General features: G+C 47.3%; 1 protein-coding gene across 2 annotated transcripts in view; it reads left to right on the plus strand.

Moving 5' to 3' along the window:
- Positions 1–24,785, plus strand: part of LOC125629875 (scavenger receptor cysteine-rich type 1 protein M130-like) — a 51,981-nt gene that overhangs the window by 7,555 nt on the left and 19,641 nt on the right. For both annotated transcript variants that reach the window (XM_075120324.1, XM_075120319.1), the window contains exons 3-4: positions 19,180–19,494; positions 19,744–20,049. In XM_075120324.1, the coding sequence (XP_074976425.1) occupies positions 19,180–19,494; positions 19,744–20,049 (621 nt within the window). The remainder of the gene's footprint in view (positions 1–19,179; positions 19,495–19,743; positions 20,050–24,785) is intronic.

A 24,785-nucleotide genomic window follows, 5' to 3' on the forward strand; every position in this document is an offset into this window, starting at 1 on the left:
AGCCCCTGAAGCAGGTAAGATTTAGGGTAAGACCATGGATCACTACATCTGGCTGAACAGCGATAACGCCTCTTTGTTCTGATTAGCTCAGTTTGCACCTTGCTTCTAGTCCCTGATCACCACCATTGGTGAGGTCACACCTGAGCGCGGGGGTCAGTGCTCTGTGTGTCTCCCCCTCACACCCTGCCACTCACTTACTATCCTCATTGTAGGATCTCCAGAAACTGTCGAGAGTGTTCACCCCAGCTCTGTACCTTCTGGGCCCCGGCTGTGTCAGCACAAAGGGGCCACAGTCACCCTAAGCCCCAACCCTTCCCGGGGAAATATGCCTGGCACGGTGGTGGCCTCCTCAACAGGCTCTAAACGGGAGTAAACCCCAGCACGTGGAGGTGCATTTGTAACATTGACAGACCGTGGTTGTTGGCAGGCAGGATTGACCCTGGGACCTCTGAAGCTTAGTGCTATGGGCCTCTACTGCATAAGCTAAAAAAGCACCTGCCTATTAACCAAGGCTGTAGCAGACTCATAAAAATCTAGGTGATTTTGGTGCCAATAGAGGGAGACCGAGCACCACACCCATTAGGCATGGTTTATGCATTGGCTCCCCTCTCAGTCCCTGTGCCACTGGATGCTTGTAATTTCTTTGAGTTGCTTGGTGATTGTTTTTTGGGCTTTCTGGCTCTTTAAGTGGCTTGTTGCTTGTTGGAGTTGTTGCTTGTTTGGGCTTCCCAAGTGGCTGCTGCTTTTTAAAAATTTCCTGCCGGAGAGCGTGATTGGCTCCCGGTGGCACCATCCCTCCAACCAAAAGAAAGGATCTGGAGGAGACTGTAGAGTGACAGTCCCAGGGCCAATGGGGAGAGGCCAATGCTCCAGGTCAGCCCGATTGACAAGGCACTACAGGTGAATGAGAGAAGGGAGTCAGAGAACCAAGAGCCAGGGCCAGCAGGTTCAGCACCGGTGCAAGGAGCTACCAGGGCCGAGGGTCTCTTTGTGGGCTTCATTCTGGGTTTCCCACATAAAGTGAGTCCTGCAGCCGCAGTCTCTTAGCTCATCCTGGTGTAACTGACTGAGCTGCACTGTCCTTATTTCCACTGTTTCTGTACCAGAAATGCACAAGTGCAGAGAGGAGCCAATTTGCATAATGGGAGGAGCCAAAAGCAGTAACCTGGCAGCCAAAACCCCCATTCCCTGCTGGGCCAGTTCTTGTCTCTTCAGCAGCTCTAGGATCAGAGGTTGTGTGTGTGTGTGTGTGTGTGTGTGTGTGTGTTGGAGGGGGGAGGGCACATGACCCAGATTTCTGCCACAGTTTCCCAGCCCTGCTCGGTCAAATGGTGCATCCAGGCCCCTACTCCCTGCATGGCGGCTACCAGAACCTGTGAGCTGCAAGCTGTGCCCCACAGGAGAGGCAGGAGCAACAGACGGGAGCTGCAGGGAGGTGGGCACTGCTTTCTGGGAGGGGAGACTGAGGGCCAGGAGGGGGCCTGTCTGGAGGAGGGGGAATAACTTGAGCTGTTCTGGGGGTGGTTGAAAGTTTAAATTGTGCCCCTCCACCCCAGGGTGACCAGATAGCAAGTAAGAAAAATCGGGACAGAGGGGGGGGGGGGGGGAGAAATAGGCACCTATTTAAGAAAAAGGCCCAAATATCGGGACTGTCCCAATAAAATCGGGACATGTGGTCACCCTACTCTACCTCTACACGATCAGCAGTTATGGGTCGTCTCTGCCTGGGATTGTAAACCCTGAACTTCTGGACTGTTTCCTGCTGCTTGGGGGATTTGGGAAGTATTCAGAGCGTGCAAAGGAACTTGACCGACTGTCTGGGAATTAGGCAGGCACAAGCAGTTCCCAAGGTAAATGCAGAATAAACAAAAAGTGGAAACCTACGTGTCTGAGAAACCCTCACTCCAACCATCCCAGTTACCCGGTTTTGAATATGTAACTCATCTTGGTACCAAAGCAACCGATAAGCCATATAAATGGAGTGTCCCTTCATGTTTAGTATAAATGATACTAAGCTGGGGGGAGAGGTAGATAGTGTCCAGAGTGACCTAGAAAAATTGGAGGATTGGGCCAAAAGAAATCTGATGAGGTTCAACAAGGACAAGTGCAGAGTCCTGCACTTAGGAGAGAAGAATCCCATGCACCGCTACAGGCTGGGGACTGACTGGCTAAGAGGCAGTTCTGCAGAAAAGGACCTGGGGATTACAGTGGACGAGAAACTGGATATGAGTCAGCAGTGAGCCTTCTTGGCCACAATAGCAAACGGCATATTCGGCTGCATTAGTAGGAGCATTGCCGCAGATTGAGGGAAGTGATTATTCCCCTCTATTCAGCACTGATGAGACCACATCTGGAGTATTGTGTCCAGTTTCAGGGGCCCCAATACAGAAAAGATGTGGACAAATTGGAGAGAGTCCAGTGGAGGGCAACAAAAATTATCAGATGGCTGGGGTACATGATTTATGAGGAGCGGCTGAGGGAACTGGGCTTGTGTAGTCTGCAGAAGAGAAGAGTGAGGGGGGATGTGATAGCAGCCTTCAACTACCTGAATGGGGGTTCCAAAGAGGATGGAGCTGGGCTGTTCTCAGTGGTGGCAGATGACAGAACAAGGAGCAATGGTCTCAAGTTGCAGTGCGGGAGGTCTAGGTTGAATATTAGGAAACACTATTTCACTAGGAGGGTGGTGAAGCACTGAAATGGGTTACCTAGGGAGGTGGCGGAATCTCCATCCTTAGAGGTTTTTAAGGCCTGTCTTGACAAAGCCCTGGCTGGGATGATTTAGTTGGTGTTGGTCCTGCTTTGAGCAGGGGGTTGGATGAGATGACCTCCTGAGGTCTCTTTCAACCCTAATCTTCTATGATTAAAAACTATTTACCTCATAAATAAAGTATTCTTGCCCTGAACTTAGAGACATTTACACTTAACGAAAAAATTCCTCAGCACTTTAAATTTCATGCATGAATGCTCAGTGTGTGTTGTTCATTTGAAGTCTTTATCACATGTTGGCACCTGTCACGGAGTGTGGGGAGGTCAGGGTCCTGCACCCCACTCTTCCTGCGATTCACCGTGACTCTCATCCAGCCAGTAAAACGGAAGATTTATTAGACAACAGGAACACAGTCCCAAGCAGAGCTTGTAGGTAAAACTAGGACCCTTCAGTCAGGTCCCTCTCGGGGGCAGAGAGCTTAGACCCCAACCCTGGGGTTCCCTCCATTTCCCTAGCCAGCTTCAAACTGAAGCTCCACTGCAGCCCTCTCCTTCCAGCCTCCCCAGTCTCCTCCTCCAGCCTTTGTCCGTTTCCTGGGCATAAGGTGTCACCTGTCCCCATCCCCCTCCTGGCTCAGGGTACAGACTCAGGTATCCTCCCTCAAGTAAAGTCACCGCCTGCTATCTCATCCCCCATGCAGATAGTCCCAGTAAAACTAAACGACATTCCCAGGTCAGTCCGCCCCGCTCCCTACAGCTACAGCGTCACAGCACCACACCTGGGCCTTGGCAGGTGTCATAGATTTACAGGATCTGTGCTATGCCCCAGCTTTTAAACAGTCCCTTGGAGGAACGCCTTCAGTGTGCCAGACCCCCAAGGGCCGCTCTCTTTCTTAAGGTGGATCACATGGCCTCAATCCCTCTGTGGCAGGGCAGGGGCATAAACCCCTTGGATGCCCTGATAAAGGGATGACTCCTCCCCTGCTTCCCAGCAGGGCAGCGGGGTGCAGGGGCCCAGACACTCAGCAAGGAGCTCAGCTGCAGACCCTAACGAGGGCAGGCTCAGGGGAATCAGCTGAGCCAAGTGGAGCCAGCTGGGCTGGTGCCTGGGAGGAGATATAAGCCCAGAGATAGGCTCAGTGGGAGGCTAGCCAGGCAAGCAGACAGAAGGACTGCAGCTCTGTCTCTACCGACTACAGAAAGCCTTGGGGCCGGAAGACCCAGGGAAGGGTCAGTGTGGGGGATCGGTGTTAGAATCATAGAATATAAGGGTTGGAAGGGACCCCAGAAGGTCATCTAGTCCAACCCCCTGCTCGAAGCAGGACCAATTCCCAGTTAAATCATCCCAGCCAGGGCTTTGTCAAGCCTGACCTTAAAAACCTCTAAGGAAGGAGATTCTACCACCTCCCTAGGTAACGCATTCCAGTGTTTCACCACCCTCTTAGTGAAAAAGTTTTTCCTAATATCCAATCTAAACCTCCCCCACTGCAACTTGAGACCATTACTCCTCGTTCTGTCATCTGCTACCATTGAGAACAGTCTAGAGCCATCCTCTTTGGAACCCCCTTTCAGGTAGTTGAAAGCAGCTATCAAATCCCCCCTCATTCTTCTCTTCTGCAGGCTAAACAATCCCAGCTCCCTCAGCCTCTCCTCATAACTCATGTGTTCCAGTCCCCTAATCATTTTTGTTGCCCTTCGCTGGACTCTCTCCAATTTATCCACATCCTTCTTGAAGTGTGGGGCCCAAAACTGGACACAGTACTCCAGATGAGGCCTCACCAATGTCGAATAGAGGGGAACGATCACGTCCCTCGATCTGCTCGCTATGCCCCTACTTATACATCCCAAAATGCCATTGGCCTTCTTGGCAACAAGGGCACACTGCTGACTCATATCCAGCTTCTCGTCCACTGTCACCCCTAGGTCCTTTTCTGCAGAACTGCTGCCTAGCCATTCGGTCCCTAGTCTGTAGCTGTGCATGGGGGAATTGTGCATGTGTTGGGGGAATTGGGGCTGCACTAAGCATTGTAAATGAAAAGACACCGGTGAAACAACTGAAAGAGGCGTTGGGACCCCTTCTTTGACCAGCCTAAGCACAAGAGCACAGGGATGCGAGGCCAGGAACTTGTGCAGACCCTGTGACCGCCTCCAAGACTGAGCCTCTGTGCTCCAGCACTCCTGTTTCACACTGTGAGCTCTGCCCAATGAGTCCAACTGAGTTAGACCTCTACTCAGAGACTTTTACATTCATCAGGGACTAGTGTACCTCAGCAAGTATCTGCAGTGACTCCAGGCAGCCTTTTCAAAACACAGCAGGATTTATTAGTCAACTGGAATACGGTATCGGGAAGTCCTATGGTTAAGGTTACCATGTGTCTGGGTTTTCCCAGACATGACCTCTTTTTCTGGTCTGCCAACATCTGTCCGGGTGGATTTTCCAAATAAGAGAAAATGTCCAGGATTTTTCCAGATGTTGCAGCTCAGAAAGAGCCATCTCCAGACCCTGGTTGGTCCCTCCCCTGAGCATCTGCACCTGCTGGATCCTGCCAGCCCCCGCGCAGCTTGGCCCACCAGGTAAGCGGAGCCACCAAGCACCTCTCAGCCTGGCCGCCTGCCCCACCACAGGACTTCAGAACCTGACCAGGAGTGGTGAGACAGTCAGGCCCCAGCTCCCAGCCCAGGGAAGGGGGAGAAGCCCGCAGGGAGACCTTGACTGATGGGCTGGCTCTGCGTCCCAGGCATGCACCAGCTGGCCTGCCACCATGACAGGAAGCGCGGCACTGACCCGAACCTCGAGAGTGAGACTTCAGGTACTCCCTCTATCACTCCCCAAATACTCCCTCCCAGTGCACACACCCCTCCAGCATCCTCCAAATACTCCCTCCCAGTACACACACACACACCCCTCCAGGACCCCCCAAACATCTCCTCCAGCACCCCTGACCTGTAACCCCTCTCCAGTGCCCCTCCCCCACTGTATACTCTATTTGGAAACTTGAAATAGGGTAACACTACCATGGATTAGCACAGAGAAGAAGCAAAGGTTAAGATATGGTCCATACTCGCCAAGTCCGGGCTGCCGTGAGCCATGCTGCTGTGGACCCATCTTGGTTTCCACTTTTTCTCTGTCTCTTTGTCTCTCAGTCCCAGGTGAGCTCTCATGTCTCCCCAAAGGCCAGCTCTTATCCGAGACTCCTGTCACTGCTCAGTCCATGGTCCTCCTCCTGCCGATTATGGCCAATTATCCATATTGCACCAAAGCAAACACATCACAATTCCCATAGTCTACATGCCAAGCAGCAATCTTGTACCTACAAGGCAGTACCAGGAGGGGAGCATGAAAATGGACATGCCCCAGGTGAGAACAGCAGAGAGGCCACCACAGAGCAGATTGAGTACGGTCCCTGTACACCAGCTTTGCACGTACAACAGCCACTTACACCAAATTTGCCCAGGCTTGCACTGGAGAATATGCACAATATAGATTTTGCTGACCACTCCCTTTTTTGCTGAGCCACTGTCCAAATTCTCTTTTGGAGCGTGCCTCTTGTCTCACCGAGCCAGCGGGTCTAGTTGCAGCTACAGCGACTTCACTCAGCCACCAATCACCTCAGAGGTGGCAAATGGGTGCAGGGCACTCGTGGTGATGGTAAAGGCCCACTTTACACCAATGCAGCTGCCCACACATAGCTCTATGGAGACCTGAGCCCCCTGCGTGCACGTAGCCCAGCAGTCACTACTAGAGTGAAACATTTCTCACACTGGTGAGCTATTTATCGTCACTGGAGCTCTACGAGTCCCGCCCGAGACAGGAGGCCTTTGTTCATTCATTGCAATGAAGGCCAGACTCTCCTTACTGCCTGTGGAAAGACAGCTGTGCATGTCAGAGGCTGTGGAGTTAAGTTTAAATTCGCTGACAAAAAACTTCATAAACACAGAGTTCATGTTGCCTGGAGGTATCTTGTGCCCTTCTAGGATATCGAGTTGGGAAAACTCAGACCCCTGAAAATCAGGTAATAGACAGTTATGGTAAATGCCAAGTCAGCCTTAACTCTGCCCCCTGGAGCTGGAACTAGCCACTGGCACTGGGAATTATTTGCCTGTGCTCCAGCTGCAGTCCCTGTGTTAGGTGTAGCTGTACTGAATGGTGGAGGCATGAGTGGGAGCACTTTGGCAGAGCTGTGACTGTGATATGAGGAGGTCTGGGTCTAAGCCACCCTGTGATCAAAGGGAAGAGGTGCCTGTGTACCCTGGGGGATCCCACATACCTCATTTCAGCGCTGTGTTCTGTAAGGTGTGTCAGTGGTGGAGCACAGGCATCTTCTTGCCTCGGGGATTGCAGCCGTGAGGTGAGAGATGGAAGCAGTCGGTGTGTTTAATGATGGGTAGGTGAAAGGACAGTGTTTGCTGGAACCCTGTGAGTACGGTTGAAGGGGTAGTGAGGGGGCAAAGGGGCTGTAAAATGTAATAAGTGTGGGGTTGTTTCTGACTGGGAAATAGTCAGTGTTTGGAGGGCACTGGCCACTGAGGACCCCACTCTGTGACTGTTAAATGTTTCCATTTTCTTGTTTGCAGATGCTCCTGTCCCAGGCCTTTCCTTTCCCTTGCAATGGCTCCCATTTTACAGTTTGTTTTCTGAATGTGGGTCAGTGTCATGGAGGGTCTCAGCCCAGCTGTGGGACCCATGGCTGGGGTGGAGGCTTAGGTGGGAGGAATCTCTGATCCTGCCAGGAGTTAGCCTGCTCTGCAGGGTGGAAGGTTTTGTGTTGATGCCGTCGTTCGTCAGGGCAGTAGTGATGCTGGTGCTGTCTGCCCCACGGGGCCCTGGGACTGGGGCTGCCAGTTGCCACTATTGGGGGAAAATATTTGGGAAACTTAGTCATGGTCATAGAAACATTTAATGAAAATCATTGAATTAGTGAATTTTCCTGTTGGCAAATAATGTTTATAACCGTTAACTTCTTTTCAAAAAATTGTATATGAATTTACATTGGGAATGCCAAAGAGGCTGATGGGAGTTCAGTGACACTTTTAGTGAGACTAGGGATCCTAAGTGCACAAGGTCCACGTTTTAAAAGATATTTAGGTTTCTATAAATGCAGATAGGTGCTCAGTGGGATTTTCAAATGTGCCTGGTGCCGAACTCCCAGGAGATTTGGAAAGTCCCAGTAGATGCCTGTCTGCACTCCTAGGGCCTGAATGTCCTTTAAAATCTGGCCCTGAGTCATTTTTGAAAATGACACGTAGGCTCCTAGGTCACTGAGGCACATCTGAAATGTTTCCCCTTAGACTAAAATCCCGACCCAGGCACCCAGCCAGAGTAGTTTAGAAGATGCACAGGGGGCAGGATGTTTATGGGGTCCCTTTCCCACCCTTATAGGATGACCTGGCAATGGATTGATTGTCCCAGCTCTCTGATACCCTGTAGACCTGGTGTAGCATAGAGGGATCAGCCAAAAGCATATCTCAGCCTTACAGAGCACAAAAAATATCATATTATGGAGGAATTTCCTGTGACTCCATAGTTAATGTAACAACTATGGGCCCATTATAAGTTTTATTTTTAACTCTTCACTTTTAACAGTTAGTAGGAGTAATAAATTCCAATGCAAAAGGCACAAGGAAGAGTAGAATATTTTTCTTTTGAATTTCAAATGTTTTAACATCTTCCCCTGGCAATGGGAACTAAATGTAAGTGTTTAATCTTAACCCTCTCTGGATTGTGAGCGGTTCTATGCAAAATCTCACCATCCTTTTAACATGGGGGACGCGAGGGCAGGGGGGTGCGATATGCATTTCCTAGCATTGTTAAAAAATAAAGATGATGGGCAGGACTTCATAAAAATGAGTTTCATTGCCAATACTTTGAAATTCGGCAGAAAACAGACTGGCCCTTGCAGATGTAAATTCTCTAGCAACAACAGAAACAGCCTAGACTCCACTAGTTGGGCATTCACGGTGCCATTTGTGTTGAGTTCCCTTCATCAATAGCACTGCAGTTCCCATGCAACAGTCTGTGTACAGTATCCTCTGTGTTTTTGGCCCTCTCGTCAGGACCTGAGGGGAAGAAAGATTTCTCTTCCCTAAGGCCTTTCTGAGACTGGGCTCAGCTCGCTCTGTTCCTCTCTCTTTCCCTACCAGGGGCATCCTTCCTGTGCTTCTTTATCAGATGTGGGCTGATGGGCTACTTGGCTCTTTATCCACCCAGCCTGCGAACCTTCTTATCTAATTACCTCAGTCAGCTTTCTTTGGGGGACTAACTGACATCTAAAAGATCAGTGTCACACTGTCTGGAGGGGTCATGACTGTGAGTTCCTACCTCAGGAGAGATTGTCAGAAAACAGGGTAGACGCTGCAAACTGGTGGTGTGTTCTATCTTTAGATTTCACGAGGTCAGTAACAAATGTGAACTCCTGGATTCATAGGCACTGACTCCATGGAAAAAATTAACAGGACTTAGCACCCACCAGAAGCCAAGCTCCCCCAGCGCCTCCTGCCTGCCGGCGGCTCTGCCAATCAACTCCTCCCCCTCCCTCCCTGTGCCTCCCACCCACCACGATCAGTTGTTCAGCGGCATGCAGGAGGTGCTGAGTGGGAGGGGGAGGAGCAGGCATGAGGCGTGCTCAGATGGGGGAGGGGTAGAAAGAGGCGAGGCGGGAGGGGCATTGGGGAAGGGGTGGAGTGGGGGCAGGTCGGGGGCAGAGCGGGAGTTGAGAACGCCCTGGGGCAATTGGAAGATAACTATAACAGTCTTACCATGGAGTCACAGACCCTTAGACCAGTAGTGGGCAACCTGCACCCTGCAGGCCGCACACCACTGCCTTAGACTCCCCAGAAAAGCTGGACTCTGCAATCAAATGGTTACTTACACCAAAAATCACACCCCATTCACTTTGCTCCCAAGAGACCAGTCACTTACCCTAGATCAATTGGTATCCTGGATCTTACACCAAAGACAACTCTGGTAGCCAATTGTATAGTAAACGAACTAAAGATTTATTAGCTAAGAAAAGGAAATGAGAATTGAGAGGTTAGAGCAGTAAAATATATGTACAAGTGAGTCACAGTCTATAATTCAAAATGGTAGCAGAGATGTAGTCATCTGCCAGTTTCCCAAAAGTCTCTCAGGGCTACCCAGAAGAACTCTGGGGATCTCCATCTTTTTGTTCACTTATTCCAACCTATTAGAATCCAGACACTCCAGAGATGAAGGATCTTTTCGTGAAACTGTATGTATAGCTTCTTCTCGCAGAAAACAAGCTGACAGAGTCACTACCCAGGTGGACTCTTCCTTTGATGACAGAGAGTGAGGAATGCATTTAGAGTGTTTGCTTCCGATCATCACACACAATGAACGCTTGCTTTGAAATTAGCACTTTTCTGTGAAAATTCTTCATTTGCATTCCACAAGGCTTCTTTCTTGTTTGATGGGTTATTTAGTTCCAGGGCTGTACACAATGTAAATGTTTGCTATTGCATTATAACGAGATACAGATAAGTGAGAACAATGCAAATAACATCCTGTTAGCTTTCTTGAAAATTAAACACTCTTATACATTTACACATTTAATAATCACTTTCATCAATACCAATGCACACGTGAATGGGCCAGGCTGTGCATTTGTAGCTTTCAGTGAGACCTGGGGCTTTGGCATGAGCTGGCACCTGGTCTGTGAGCATCACAATCAGAGTGCAGGCTCATCTGTTGGCTCCCGGCACTCTGTCCCAGGGAGACTGTCTTCCCCTACTGGGCCCAGGCAGTGCAGAAAGGAAACCACCTGAACTGAATGTAGAAGGGACAAGAATCAGACCAGGATGAGAGGAGGAGGGTAGATGGGGACAAGGAGCCTTTGGGGTGGCCGGGGGACAGACGGACATTCTGAGACTAGATACTGGTGAGAAGCAAGAAACTGGGACTGGGAGAGAAAGGGGGAGATGGGAACTGGCTGGGCAAGGGGACTGGGACTGGGAGGAGGGAGGAGGAGGAGACTATTACGGGCTCGGCAGGGTAAATAGAACAAGAGTCGGGGGACAGAGACTGTGACTTGCTGAGCAAGGAGATTGGGAGCTGGGGGAGACTGGGACTGAGTGGAGAAGGAGTCTGGGACTGGGAACCAGTGGGAAGGAACTGGGAGTGGGCATCTCAGCTGGAGCTGCACATTTGCAGTTGGAATAAACTTCGGGTTTGTTACAGGGCGCGTGAAGGGCTGGGCTGCCTAGTGGTTGGTGCCCCTGACCTCCAGCCCCTTGTTTTCAAGGTCAATTTGTCTCAGTCTTTTAGGCAGTGGGGCAGGAAAACCCAGGCCCTCCCTCTCCACTGGGTCCCAGCCCAGGGTCCTGCATGCATCTACCCCTGAATAGGGCAGACCTCCCAGCAGCAGCGAGTCAAAATCCCCTTCCCAGGGCTACTTCCTACCACTGTCCCTTTTGTTTGGGGCATGGCCCCTCTAGTCCAGTTTGCTGGGTGACTTGCATCCTATAGCGTCCTCTCGTGGATGTTTGGTGGCACCGTGCTGCAGTCCCAAAGTTTTTCAGATGGGGCAGCCACAAGTTTGGTGAGACTGAACCCCACAATGTCTCTGGGCTTCAGGGACCCAGTTACCTCAGTTGCCAGAGGCTCCTAGCTCTCCTCCACAGTCCCCCTTGGCTGGGGAGACAGTGATTACTCCCTGGTGGCTGCCTCCGCTGGTAGGCTAGTGACCCTTACCCCTCAGGTAGGGAGGCGGATAGCTCCTGCCTCTTCGCCTCTCAGCCCTCAACTGAGCCAGGCTCTCTCCTTTTCTCCGCCCAGGCCTGGCATTGGCTGCAGGTACAGCGGGGTGGGACTAGCTGGGCCCAAAGGCTCCCTTTAACCCCTGCCGTGCTGGCAGGGTAGTTCCACATGCCTGTGCTGAAGGTTGGAGAGGAGGGTGAGTCTTTCCATGGTCCTTATAGTTATGGCCATTCTTGTCACTAATCCCCATCTTCCCTGGGTATAGGTGCAGGGCCAGCTCATAGGCCAAACCCAGGGTTACTTCGTCAGGCAGTCAGCTATTGATTGTAATGTGAGTTTGCTTTGTACAGACTGAGCAGAAACAGAATAAAGGACTCAGGATTGGGCCGATTAAGGATTGTTCCAGAAATAACCAGTCAGCCGTCTACAAACTGCCCTGTGCACTAGATATCACTGAGAACAAACACATGTGGTAAGCGTGATTCTGCACCAAGCGATTTTTGAGAGATGCTGTCTTGACTGAATACTCAAAAACTTTCCAAAAAGTGACAGTCGTCTTCTGATATGTAGCGTTGCTGTAGCCGTGTTAGTCCCAGGGTATTAGAGAGACAAGGTGAGTGAGGTAATATCTTTTATTGGACCCACTTCTGTTGGAGAGAGAGAAATGTTTGATCTGAAAGAGAAGAGCTGTGTGTAAGCTGAGAAGCTTGTCTCTTTCACCAAGAGGAGTGGGTCCAATAAAAGATATTACTTTAGCCACCTTGTCTCTCTCAACCCCTTCTCGTCCAGCTTTCACTTCTCATTTCTGGTAGGATGCATACCAAACGTCGCCAAAACATTCTCCTCTGGCAAGGTCCCTGCCTCCATCAGTGCACGGGCTGGATGGTGCCTAGGGAGTGAATCAGGGATGCACAGTGACAGAGGCTGTAGTATGGAAGCCCACAGCTTCCTTTGTTGCAGCAGCAGCATCGCCATCATCGGCGATCCCTCCATTCGAGGATGATGTCTGACACAGATTTACATCTGGGCCCTACAACGACTCAGGGGTCCGATCCTGGAACCATAGATCTGCCCGCAGTAGGTACAGACATTTGCTGACGGGTCAGCTGCCTGCTGTGAGAAAGTTCTTTTTCTTGCTTTCATTCTCTCTCTCTTTTCAACTTCAGGGGCAATGCACTTCTCGAAGCGGGCCACTGCCTGGTGGAGAATGAAGCATCATTGCGATCAGTTGGTTGCTTGCTCCTCCCAGCTTGTGATGTCCACATGAGTTTTCCTGAGATACGCTTTCAGTGTATCTTTGTAGGGTTTCCTCTGACTACCACGGGATCTCTGACCATGGGTGAGCAGAGAGTAGAGGGCTTGTTTTGGGAGGTAAGAGTCTGGCATCCGCACACAATGTCCAGCCCAGCAGAGTTGGTGAGTGAGGATCATTGCTTCAGTGCTGGTGACATTACCTTCAATGAGGATGCTGGTGTTAGTCCAGCGATCTTTCCACTTGATGCAAAGGATCTTCTGGAGGCATTGGTGGTGGTACCACTCCAGACTCTTGAGGTGCTTTCGATAAGTCACCCAGGTTTTGAATCTATAAAGGAGTGTAGGAATAACAATTGTCTTATAGACCTGTATCTTGGTGGCCTTCTGTAGGTTATGGTCTGTGAAAACGCACCAGAACAGTTTCCCAAAGGAAGCACTTGTGCAATGGATCCTGTGCTGGATCTCACTGTCAGTTTTTGAATTTTGAGAAAGTTGGCTACCGAGGTAATAGAGGTCTTCAACTCTCTCCAAAGTCTGTCCGTCGATGGTGACTTGTGGTTGGTCATTTGCAAGGCCTGAAGACAACTGATGGGGAACTTTAGTTTTCTTGATAGTGAGTAAGAGTCATAGGCTTCGGTAAGTGTGTGCAAAAAAATCCAATGTGGACTGAAGGTCATTCTCAGTGTGCGTGATGATGACACAGTCATCAGCGTACTGAAGATGAGCAATGGATGTCCTGAGGACTTTAGACTTTGAGCGGAAACATCAAAGATTAATAAGCCACCCATCCATTCTGTATTGAATGCCAACTCTAGTGGGGAGGCAGTCTTTAACAAGGACCAAAATGACTGTTAAATACATGGAGAACAGGGTTGTGGCAATAACACATCATTGCTGAACCCCAGTTTTGATGCTGAAAGGATCCATCTCCAGGCCATTACAGAGAACGGTGGCAGTCATCTCACCATGAAGAAGCCTTCGGCCCTTAATAAATTTTGGAGGGCAGCCAAATCTGGCCAGCACCTTCCACAGCGCTTTGCAATTGACAGAGTTGAAGGCCTTTGTCAAATTGATTAAGGCCATGTACAGGTCCTGATTTTGCTCCCGAGACTTCAGTTCCCCGTATGTAAAATGGAGATAACAACACTTCCCTGCCTCCCGGGGTGTTGTAAAGAGAAATTCTTTAATGTTTGTTTCAGAATAACAGTCGTGTTAGTCTGTATTCGCAAAAAGAAAACGAGTACTTGTGGCACCTTAGAGACTAACCAATCTATTTGAGCATAAGCTTTCGTGAGCTACAGCTGTACAGCTGCAGCTCACAAAAGCCCGTGGCACCTTAGAGACTAACCAATTTATTTGAGCATAAGCTTTCGTGAGCTACAGCTGCAGCTCACAAAAGCTTATGCTCAAATAAATTGGTTAGTCTCTAAGGTGCCACAAGTACTCCTTTTCTTTTTAATGTTTGTGAAGCACTCAGCTACTATAGAAATGAGTGCCATAGAAAAGCCCATGAGGAAATTAACAATTCTGTTTCAGGAGTTCAGTTTGGATGATGTGCAGTACATAAGGGCTGGGGCCACACATTGAACAATGAGTATAAAAAGAACTATTGACCATCCATCCATCCATTCAGTCAGCACCATGTGTCCTGTGCACTGAATGAGGCAGGGGTCCTGTGGAAAAAATAGCATTTGATCGTGTGATTAAAGACTGTATCACAATGCAATACAAAAGGGACTAATTAAGGTTACAGAGGACAGCACGAGTCTGGCATTCTGAATGTTTGAGTGCTTGACTTCCTTTTAGATACATAGCTTTATAGATTTTAAGGGCAGAAGGAAGCATTAGATCATATAGTCTGGCCTCCTGCGTAACAGGCTACAAAATTTAATCCAGTTACTCCTGAACTGAACCCAATAATTTTTGTTTGGCTAAAGTACATCTGCCAGAAAGGCATCCAGTCTATTCACCTCCTGAAGTATTTAGATGAAATCTTCTGCTTCCCTTTTTAGTTTGTTCCAATGGTTAATTGTCCTCACTATGGAAAATGTATGGCTTACTTCTAATATGAATTTATCTGGCTTTAACTTCAAGCCATTTGTTCTTGTTTTGCCTTTCTCCACTAGAATAAGGAGGCCTCTACATACCAATGTTTTGTCCCTGCGCAAGTACTTCTACACTAAAGTACTTATACAGTATAATCATGTCACCTCTTGGTCTTCTTTTTAAAAAAACTAAACAGACGGAGCTCCTGGAATCTCTCACTGCAAGGCACATTTTCAAGCCCTCAAATAATCTTTGTGGCTCTTCTCTGCACCCTTTCCATTTTTTTTAAACATCCTTCTTAAAATGTGGACAACACACTGGATGCAGTATCAGTCTCACCATACTGTATACAGAGGTAAAATCATGTCCCTGGTGTGATGTTGCACTCCATATGCTTTATGGAAATATGTTTATGAATATGACATAACTGGAATATGCTTTATGTGAGGTACCCCTTGTATGGTGTCATTAGAAAGCTTTCAGAGTAGCAGCCATGTTAGTCTGTATCCATAAAAAGAAAAGAAGTACTTGTCACACCTTAGAGACTAACAAATTTATTAGTACATGGCCAATGTACTAACCCAAGAACCTATCCTTGCAACAAAGCCCGTTGCCTACTGTGTCCACATATCTATTCAGGGGACACCATCACAGGGCCTAATTACATCAGCCACACTATCAGAGGCTCGTTCACCTGCGCATCTACCAATGTGATGTGTGCCATCATGTGCCAGCAATGCCCCTCTGCCCTGTACATTGGCCAAACTGCACAGTCTCTATGTTAAAGAATAAATGGACACAAATCAGATGTCAAGAATTATAACATTCAAAAACCAGTCAGAGAACACTTCAATCTCTTTGGTCACTCGATTACAGACCTAAAAGTGGCAATTCTTCAACAAAAAAACTTCATAAACAGACTCCAATGAGAGACTGCTGAATTGGAATTAATTTGCAAACTGGATACAATTCACTTCGGCTTGAATAAAGACTGGGAGTGGATGTGTCATTACACAAAGTAAAACTATTTCCCCTTGTTTATATCCCCTCATACCGTTCTTGTAAAGTGCTGGAAATGGCCCACCTTGATTATTACTACAAAAGGTTTCCCTCCCCCTGCTCTCCTGCTGGTGATAGCTCACCTTTCCTGATCACTCTTGTTACAGTCTATATGGTAACACCCATTGTTTCATGTTCTCTGTGTATATAAAATCTCCCCACTATATTTTCCACTGTATGCATCCGATGAAGTGAGCTGTAGCTCACGAAAGCTTATGCTCTAATAAATTTGTTAGTCTCCATGGTGCCACAAGTACCCCTTTTCTTTTTATTAGAAAGCTTGTAATCTACTAAGTGTGTTCATCCTATTTGTTTCCATGTATTATTTCTATATCTGGAGTTAGGAGAATAAGATATAAACTTGTATCACTGATGTAAACATATTAAGTGGTGGCCATTAAGGGTGCTCCAGAAACAGTCAGTTGTAAATGGCCTTAGTTACTTGAAACCTTCCTCTGTAAGTGTGGGCCAGCCCATGGGGCATGGAGACTAGGGGTCTTACAGTGACATGTGACCATGTCACCTGATAATGAAATCCATCTTAAATCTGGTACTTTTCCATTTAGAAGCAGGGGTGGGGATCCAAATAGGCAAAAGATTCCCGCCTTTTGCCAAAGCTATAAAAGGGGGTGAAGCAGGAAAAAGAAGGTGGCCAGTCATGAGAAAACCCCTGCTTACCACCTGAGATGTCTACTGGCTCTAACAAGGACTGTACTAGGGGAAAGGATTGGGCCCAGACAAGGAAGGAGTATAGTCTGTGAAAGAAGCTTATTGGAACATCTTTGAGGGTGAGATATTACCTGTAATCAGTTTCTTAATGTATTAGGCTTAGACTTGTGTGTTTTGTTTTGTTTTGCTTTGCTTTGTGACCTACTTTGTTCTGGCTGTTATTACTGCCCCAGACTGGGGACCCCAGAGCTTTGAGACTCCCAGGCCAGCTGGCTATTGGGACACCAGCTGGCCCATGGGAGAGCTCTGTATTGTTATGGTTTGGATGATGGAGTAGAGAATAAACTCATAAAATGTGTGAATGACACAAACCTGGGAGGGGTCACAAGCTCTTTGGTGAGAGTATTAGAATTCATAATGACCTTGATACATTGCAGAATTGGTTTGAAATCAGTAAATTAAAATTCAGTAAAGACAAGTACAAAGTACTAGACTTAGGAAGGAACAATCAAATGCAAAAAATCCAAAATGGGGAATAACTGCCTAGGCAGCAGTACTGCAAAAAATGTTCTGGGGTTATGTTGTATCACAGACTGAAATGGGTGATGCTGTTTTGAAAACAGGAAATGTCATTCTCGATTTTATTAACAGAATCGTCATGTGTAAGACAGGTGAGATAATTGTCCTGCTGTACTCAGCACTAGTGAGGCCTCAGCTGGAGCAGTGTGTCCAGTTTGAGGCTCTCTTTCTACGATGGGTAGGTAGGACAAGAAATAATCCATTTAAATTGAAGCAAGGGAGAGTCAGGTCAGATATTAGGAAAAGCTTTCTCATGATAAGGATAGTTAAGTACTGGAACAAGGTACCAAGGGAGGTTGTGGAATCCCCGTTGTGACGTTGCACTCCATATGTTTTATGGAAATATGCTTATGAGTGTGAATATGATGTAACTGGAATATGCTTTATGCAAAAGGTCTCTGGTAAGGTCTCATAACAAAAGTTATAACCTACTGAATATATTCCTCCTATTTGTATATATGTATCACTGTTGTATCCGAAGCTAGAAATATGAAGCATAACTCTGAGGTCCAATTGTAATTATGCAAAGCGTGGGCCATTAATGGTGGTTTAGAATCTTGATGGCTCCCATTGACTAGGACAATTGGTTGTAGATGGTTTATTTACCTGCAAGCCTTCCTACTTGTGGGCCAGCCTGTGGGTAATCAACAATGAGGTCTCACAGGACATCCATCTTAAATCTGGTATTTTTCCATTTAGAAGGAGGGGCAGGGACACAAGATTCCCGCCTTGTGCCAAAGCTATAAAAAGGGGTGGAGCAGGACAGACGGGGGTGCCAGTTATGAGAAAGCCCCTGTTTTCCACCTCAGATGTCTGGTGGAACTAATAAGGACTGTACCGAGGGCAGGATTGGGCCCAGACTAGAAAGGAGTCTAGTCTATGAAAGAAGCTTATTGGAACATCTCTGAGGGTGAGATTTTACCTGTAATCAGTTTCTTAATGTATTAGGCTTAGACTTGCGTGTTTTTGATTTATTTTGCTGGATGACTTACTTTGTTCTGTCTGTTATTACTTGAAACCACTTAAATCCTACTTTTATTCTTAATAAAATCACTTTTGTTTATTCATAAACCCAGAGTAAGTGATTAATACCTGGAGGAGCAAGCAGCTGTGCATATCTCTCTATCAGTGTTATAGAGGGCGGACAATTTATGAGTTTACCCTGTATAGGCTTTATACAGAGTAAAAGGGATTTATTTGGGATTTGGATCCCATTGGGAACTGCGTGTCTGGGTGCTGGAGAAAGGTGACCTGCTGAGCAGTTTTTGGTTGAAGTCTGCAGCTTTTGGGGTGTGGACCAGATCTGGGTCTGTGTTGCAGCAGGCTAGCATGTCTGGCTCAACAAGGCAGCGTTCTGGAGTCCCAAGCTGGCAGAGAAAACGGGCTCAGAGGTAATTTCAGAATATGAGGTGACAGTCCCACGGGGGTGTCTGTGACCAAACCCGTCACACACGTCATTGGTGACTTTTAAGAACAAGTTACACAAACATCTATCAGGGATGGAGTAGGTATGCTTAAACCTCTCTTGGTGTGGGGGGATGGACTAGATGACTTCGTGAGGTTCCTTCCAGTCCCACATTTCTATTTATTCAAAGATTTTATAAGCTATTCAGGCCTGCTGGTTTTTAAATAAGTTTATCCCTACTAGGTACTGTTTAACATCCTCCCTAGTTACCAACAGACTGCAGAGTGGTTCACCCTCTTCACATAGTATGAATACACATCCTGCTTTTATCCAAAACCAGAAATGTTTATTGAACACTTCTGCCTTATTTGCATCATTATAAACTATTTTACCATTTCCATTTGTAATGGGCTACACCTTTGTTAGGATTTGTTTGTTTGTTTGTCTTTACTCCTAATATAATGAAAACAATGGTAATTATTGTTCCTAGCCCTGCCAACTGTGGAGCATTCCCTGATAGCTTTAGCTTCCCTTATCAATTTTCTACATCTCAGAACTTCCAATGTATATCGATTGCTATCGAACTCCCCTCTCTCCATTTGTTGTACATTTTTTTTAAAAAAATGTCTAATTGCTGCCTGCACTGTCCCACTGCACCAGGATGGGCTTTTGGCCAAAGTTCTAAGGCAGTGGAACAACGAATTCCCTAAGGCTCCTTTGTAATTTTCATCCTTCATTGGCTTTCTAGGACATATTCAGCTCCAGCTGGTTGGAGGGGACAGTGCCTGCTCAGGACGTGTGGAAGTAAGACATGGAGACATCTGGGCTACAATCTGTGATGCACACTTTGATCTCAAAGCTGCCAGTGTTATCTGTAATGGACTAGAGTGTGGAACAGCTCTATCTATCCCAGGAGGAGCTCATTTCCGAGAAGGACATGGACCAATCTGGACTGAGGAATTCCAGTGTGTAGGGAATGAGTCACACCTCGTGTACTGTCCCAGGATATCACACGGGAGTCAGACGTGCTCACATGCAAATGATGCAAGTGTCATATGCTCACGTAAGAATTTACAATGTCTCTAAAATCCCAGTGGTGTGTATTCGAGAGTCAGGTGCAGCAAAAAAATGATCTCACTCTGTAGGGAGCTGGGATAACAAAGCTGCTATCAGCTTCCAGTAAAACCTAAACAACTCAATATAATGGGAATGGGTTCAATCCCCCCAACTTTCCTTTTCTTTATTATTTAATATAAAACATCTTAAATGCTCCCTCTCTAATCCCCTTCTCCCTTCTCCCCTGGGCTCACAGGGTTCCGGCTTGTGAACGGCAGCACAGCGTGCTCAGGGAGGGTGGAGATCCAGGTTCTAGATGCCTGGGGAACCCTCTGTGACTCACGCTGGGATTTACCAGACGCCAACGTGCTCTGTCGTCAACTCGACTGCGGATTTGCTGTATCAAACCCAGGAGGAGGGTATTTTGGGAAGGGAACTGGCTCTGTCTGGACAGACACATTTCACTGCAAAGGGACTGAAACCCATTTGGGCCATTGCCCTGTTACTGCCCTGGGGGCCTCTCAGTGCTCACACGACAATGATGCCGGTGTGATTTGCTCAGGTAAGTGCAAGAGAGATGCTGGATTAAGGACACCTGCCCCTCAGTGTGTGATGCTGCCCCAGAGTAGGGGAACCTCAGGACACAGCAAGGGGAGGGGGAGTTAGATCCTAAAGCACAGAAAATAACAGTAAATGTATTAAAGATAAAATTTAAGTCAATAATATCATCACAAAAGAACAATTGTGACTGGGGAAAGCCCTGGATTCTCCAGTAAAAACATCAGCAACTCTGTCCTCACGCAGGGCAGCGGAGCAGGGGCAGCACTTTGTCCTTTGGGTTACATCAATGTCACCGATTCACTGTCCCCAGCCTTCTCCAATAGTAATTAGAGGGGGAGCTGGTAGTGACTCCCAATATAGAGCTTGCTTCACACTTTCTATGATAAAATATTCTCGGCACCTTCTTGAGAAGCTCTTGCACCTTCCTTGATTGCTGGAGCCTTTGCAATTTGGGAAGGGGTCAGTGCTGGGGCCAGGGAGGTGCCTTCTCCTAGTGCAGTCAGATTCCTTCCAAGTTTGGCTGAATTATAAACTGCTCAAAATCAGCATTTCCCTTCTCTCACGTGAATTCCTGGGGGTATTTCTGGTAGCACTGAACAGAGAAAATAGTGCTTTCACTCACTGAGGGGTTTTTTTTACTTTTTTCACACTTTTCCAATTGAAAAAACTCCAAAGATTTTTTCCCCTGCTTTCTTACTTTCTTACACATTTTTACCTTTTTCTAACTTTACAGTGGAAGAAAAGATGAGCAGGGGATTGGACTAGAGGACCTCCTGAGGTCTCTTCAAATCCTATTACTCTGATTGTGTGAAAAAATAGAAAGGGGGAGGAAGTGGCAAACCTGTACATCCAAAAACTGGAATGGAAAATTGAATGTTTCATTTTCCAGCAGTTGAAATGAATCAATATATTAGTGAGAGTCTAAACAAAAATTTTCATTCCATTTCCACATCCCAGTATCTCAGATCTGTTTAAAAATTGAAATACTGCATTCAAAATACTTCACAGGAAAAATTTTGGGTTGTTGATCTGCTCTAATATTTAGCTTTTATAAAAATAAATAAATAAAAAATAAACAGCATTATTTAGTTCATTTAGTCAAAGCCAAAGGCACAAGAATTAGAAAATACCAGAATTAAAGTTATCTATATCATGTTAATTCAGTCCCCCACCCTCCCTTCTGCATATACATTATGATACAGTCTAATCGCATGAACATATCCTATTACTCTCACCTACCCCCAGCTCCTGCCTCTTTCAGTGCACAGGGAAGATGGTGCTCAGGGGATGGAGGAGCTGTAGAATATTTCTTTTTATCCTCCTCATTCAACCTGTGACCCAGGGCCTTATTCACTCTACAGACCGTACAAACGCTGCACTGAATACAGAATTATTCATTTCTTCATTGGCTTTTCTATTGTGCTCGTTACAGTAGTGTGAGAATGCACCACAAACATTAATGAATTTGTCTTCATAACACCCCAGGAGATAGCAGACTCTTATGAGGTCCATTTCAAAAGTGACTTAGGCACTTAGAAGCCCAAGAATAACATTTTCAAAAGGCCTAAGTGACTTAGAGACTTAAATCCTATTTTCTCTAGTAACGTAGGAGCCCAAGAACCATACAGACTTCTCCCTCTTGCTGCCTAAGTCACTTCTGAAAATGGCACTTAAGCTCCTACATCATTTAGCTGCTTTTGAAAATTGTACTTACAACGATTAAAGCCAAAATTCCCAACTTGCTACTTATTTGGGGTGATTGGGCAGCAACCTGAGACCCTCCGGGCCTGATTCTCCAGAGTACTCACCATTCCTGCAGCGCTTTATGTGTTCAAAGTACGCTCCAGACATTAATAAAGCCTCACCAAACTCCAGGGAAGTAGGGGGGTAAGTATTATTATTATCTCCTGTGACAGGTTGGATCACAGAAACCCCTTGGGGGCTGCCACGTGATGTGCCAAGACTACTTCTGTCCTGCTTTCCCTGCCAGCTTAGGACTCCAGCACCATGTCTAGCTGAGCCAGACATGCCAGTCTCCTCCAGCACAGACCCAGGGTCTGAAGCACGTGCCCCAAAGCTGCAGACTTAACTGAAAGCAATTTTAGAAGTGTTCTTGTCTTTAACACTCAGATGCCCAACTCCCAATGGGGTCCAAACCCCAAATAAATCCGTTTTACCCTCAATAAAGCTTATTGTCTGCCCTCTATAACACTCAGAGAGAGATATGCACAGCTGTTTCCCCCCCCCCCCCCCCCGGTATTAATACATACTCTGGGTTAATTAATAAGTAAAAAGTGATTTTATTAAATACAGAAAGTAGGATTTAAGTGGTTCTAAGTAATAACAGACAGAACAAAGTGAATTACCAAGTAAAATAAAATAAAACATGCAAAGCTAAGCCTAATACAGATAAAATCTCACCCTCAGAGATGTTTCAATAAGTTTCTTTCACAGACTGGATGCCTACCTAGCATAGGTACAATCCTTTCCCTGGTACAGCCCTTGTTCCAGCTCAGGTGATAGCGAGGGGATTTCTCATGATGGCTGCCCAGTTTGTTCTCTTCCACCCACTTATATATCTTTTGCATAAGGCGGGAATCCTTTGTTCCTCTCTGGGTTCCCACCCCCTCCTTTTCAATGGAAAAGCACCAGGTTAAAGATGGATTCGAGTTCAGGTGCCAAGATCACATGTCACTGTAAGACTTCATTACCTGCTTGCCAGCATACAGGAAGATTTAGAAGTAAAACAGAGCCATCTACAGTCGATTGTCCTGGTTAATGGGAGCCATTAAGATTCCAAACCACCATGAATGGCCCACACTGTGCATAACTACAATAGGACCTCAGAGTTATATTTCATATTTCTAGTTTCAGATACACGAGTGATACATTTGTACAAATAGGATGACCACACTCAGTAGATTATAAGCTTTGTAATGATACCTTACAAAAGACCTTTTGCATGAAGCATATTTCAGTTACATTATATTCACACTCATCAGCATACTTTCATAAAATCCTACAGAGTGCAATGTCACAGCTCCATTTTACAGATGGTGAAATGGAGAGAGAAAAGCCAAGTGACTTGCCCAAGGCCACCCAGTGAGTCATCAGCGGAGACAGGATAAAATTCAGTGTTTTGACTCGCAGCCCTGTGCTCGTTCCACCCGACCATGCTGCCTGACTGCAGAAGAGCGGAGCAGCCACATCTTGTCTTGAGCCTAGCGGCAGTTGTGAATACTCAGTACTTCTGCAAATCAGACCCCATAAAAACTGGCTTCAGAGACCTGCTCAGCATCACCTGTGAAATCTGCAGCAGAGGCAGGAACAGAACTGAGCTCGACTGAATGACGGTCACAGCTCTTAACAAGAGCATCCTAGTTCTTCCTGCGCTCCCCTGCTCATTCTCTTCAGGCCTTCCAGTTTCTAAAGTGAATGAGGCAGGGATCATACAAGCAACAGCCTGATTCTGCACAACCCCAATTTATCCATCCTGGGCACTGAAAGTGGCCATGGCCCTGCGAGAAAATAATTGACTAGAAAATTAATTTTAATGGCCAGCCAAGCTGGTTCTCTTGTGGCTAAATGGAGACCGTCTTATGGGTGTATAGATCCACAGAGTTTTAAGACCCAAAAAGGCCATTGTGATCATCTGCTTCTCCCCTCACCACAGGGACCCTTCCTGCTTAGTGAAGTTTCAGCTCCCCTCTCTGCCCCATCTTCAGATCCATGTACAGAGTCTCCACAGCGCTTCTTGCCTGGCTGGAACTGGGGTCCTTAGATAGAAAGCTACTGCAGAAGCCCTGGATTTCAACCTTCTTCCTAATAATGGACACGTAGCTTCCAGGACTGCCCCCCACAGAGCCCAGGGTCACTGGTGCCATTACACACCATGACTAAGCCTATGTGGCCCTGCCCAGAACTCTCAACAGATGTCTACTCTCCTCTTTACAACTGATACCTTTGTACCCTGGAGGCAAAAAACCTGGCAGTTCTCATGCTTCTCACAGAGGCTGCTACGGACATTCCTAACTGAATTCCCTGCAGCCCTGCCCTGCCTCTCCTAACCAGCCCAGACCCTGGTTCTCGGAGGGAACTCCTCAGCACATGAAGATGCTGATTTTTTCCTACAGTTGCTGGAAGGAGAATCCCTTCTAAGGAAGAACACCTGGTCCCTTCTATACGAGCTCCATCTGCCGTGATCGGAAAGCCCCAGATCTACTCTCTGCCCTCACACTACACTAGTGGCATACCTAGGACAGGAAACTTGGGTGGGCCCCAGCTTTCGGGGGTGGGCAGTGACTGGAGGAGCAGAGGTTGGGGTGCAGGAGGAATCCGGTGCCCTGGGAAGGGGACAGGAGGGAGGGGGGCTCTCCTCCCTCCACCCCTTCCAGCCGGCCCTTACCACTCAGCAGGCACCAAAATCTGAGGCTGCCCAGGGCACACAGGTAACCAGATAGGAACTGTGAAAAACTGGACAAGTTGTGGGAGGTAATAGGCGCCTATATAAGAAAAATCCCCAAATATCAGGACTGTCCCTATAAAATCGGGACATCTGGTCACCTAGGCGTGCCTTTTGGGCAAAGTGGGGTCCCACTAGGGCTCAAGCTCTGCTCACCCTTCCCGACCCTGGCTCAGTGTCCGTCAGCCCAGCTACGTCCCTTTCCTGCCGGTGCCGGGAGCTGCTGCCCCGGTCTCTGGCCCCAGCACTAGCCCCACCCAGACCTGCCCTCACAG

The sequence above is a fragment of the Caretta caretta genome, chromosome 1 (genome assembly GCF_965140235.1).
Source record: "Caretta caretta isolate rCarCar2 chromosome 1, rCarCar1.hap1, whole genome shotgun sequence".
NCBI classification, from domain to species: Eukaryota; Metazoa; Chordata; order Testudines; family Cheloniidae; genus Caretta; species Caretta caretta.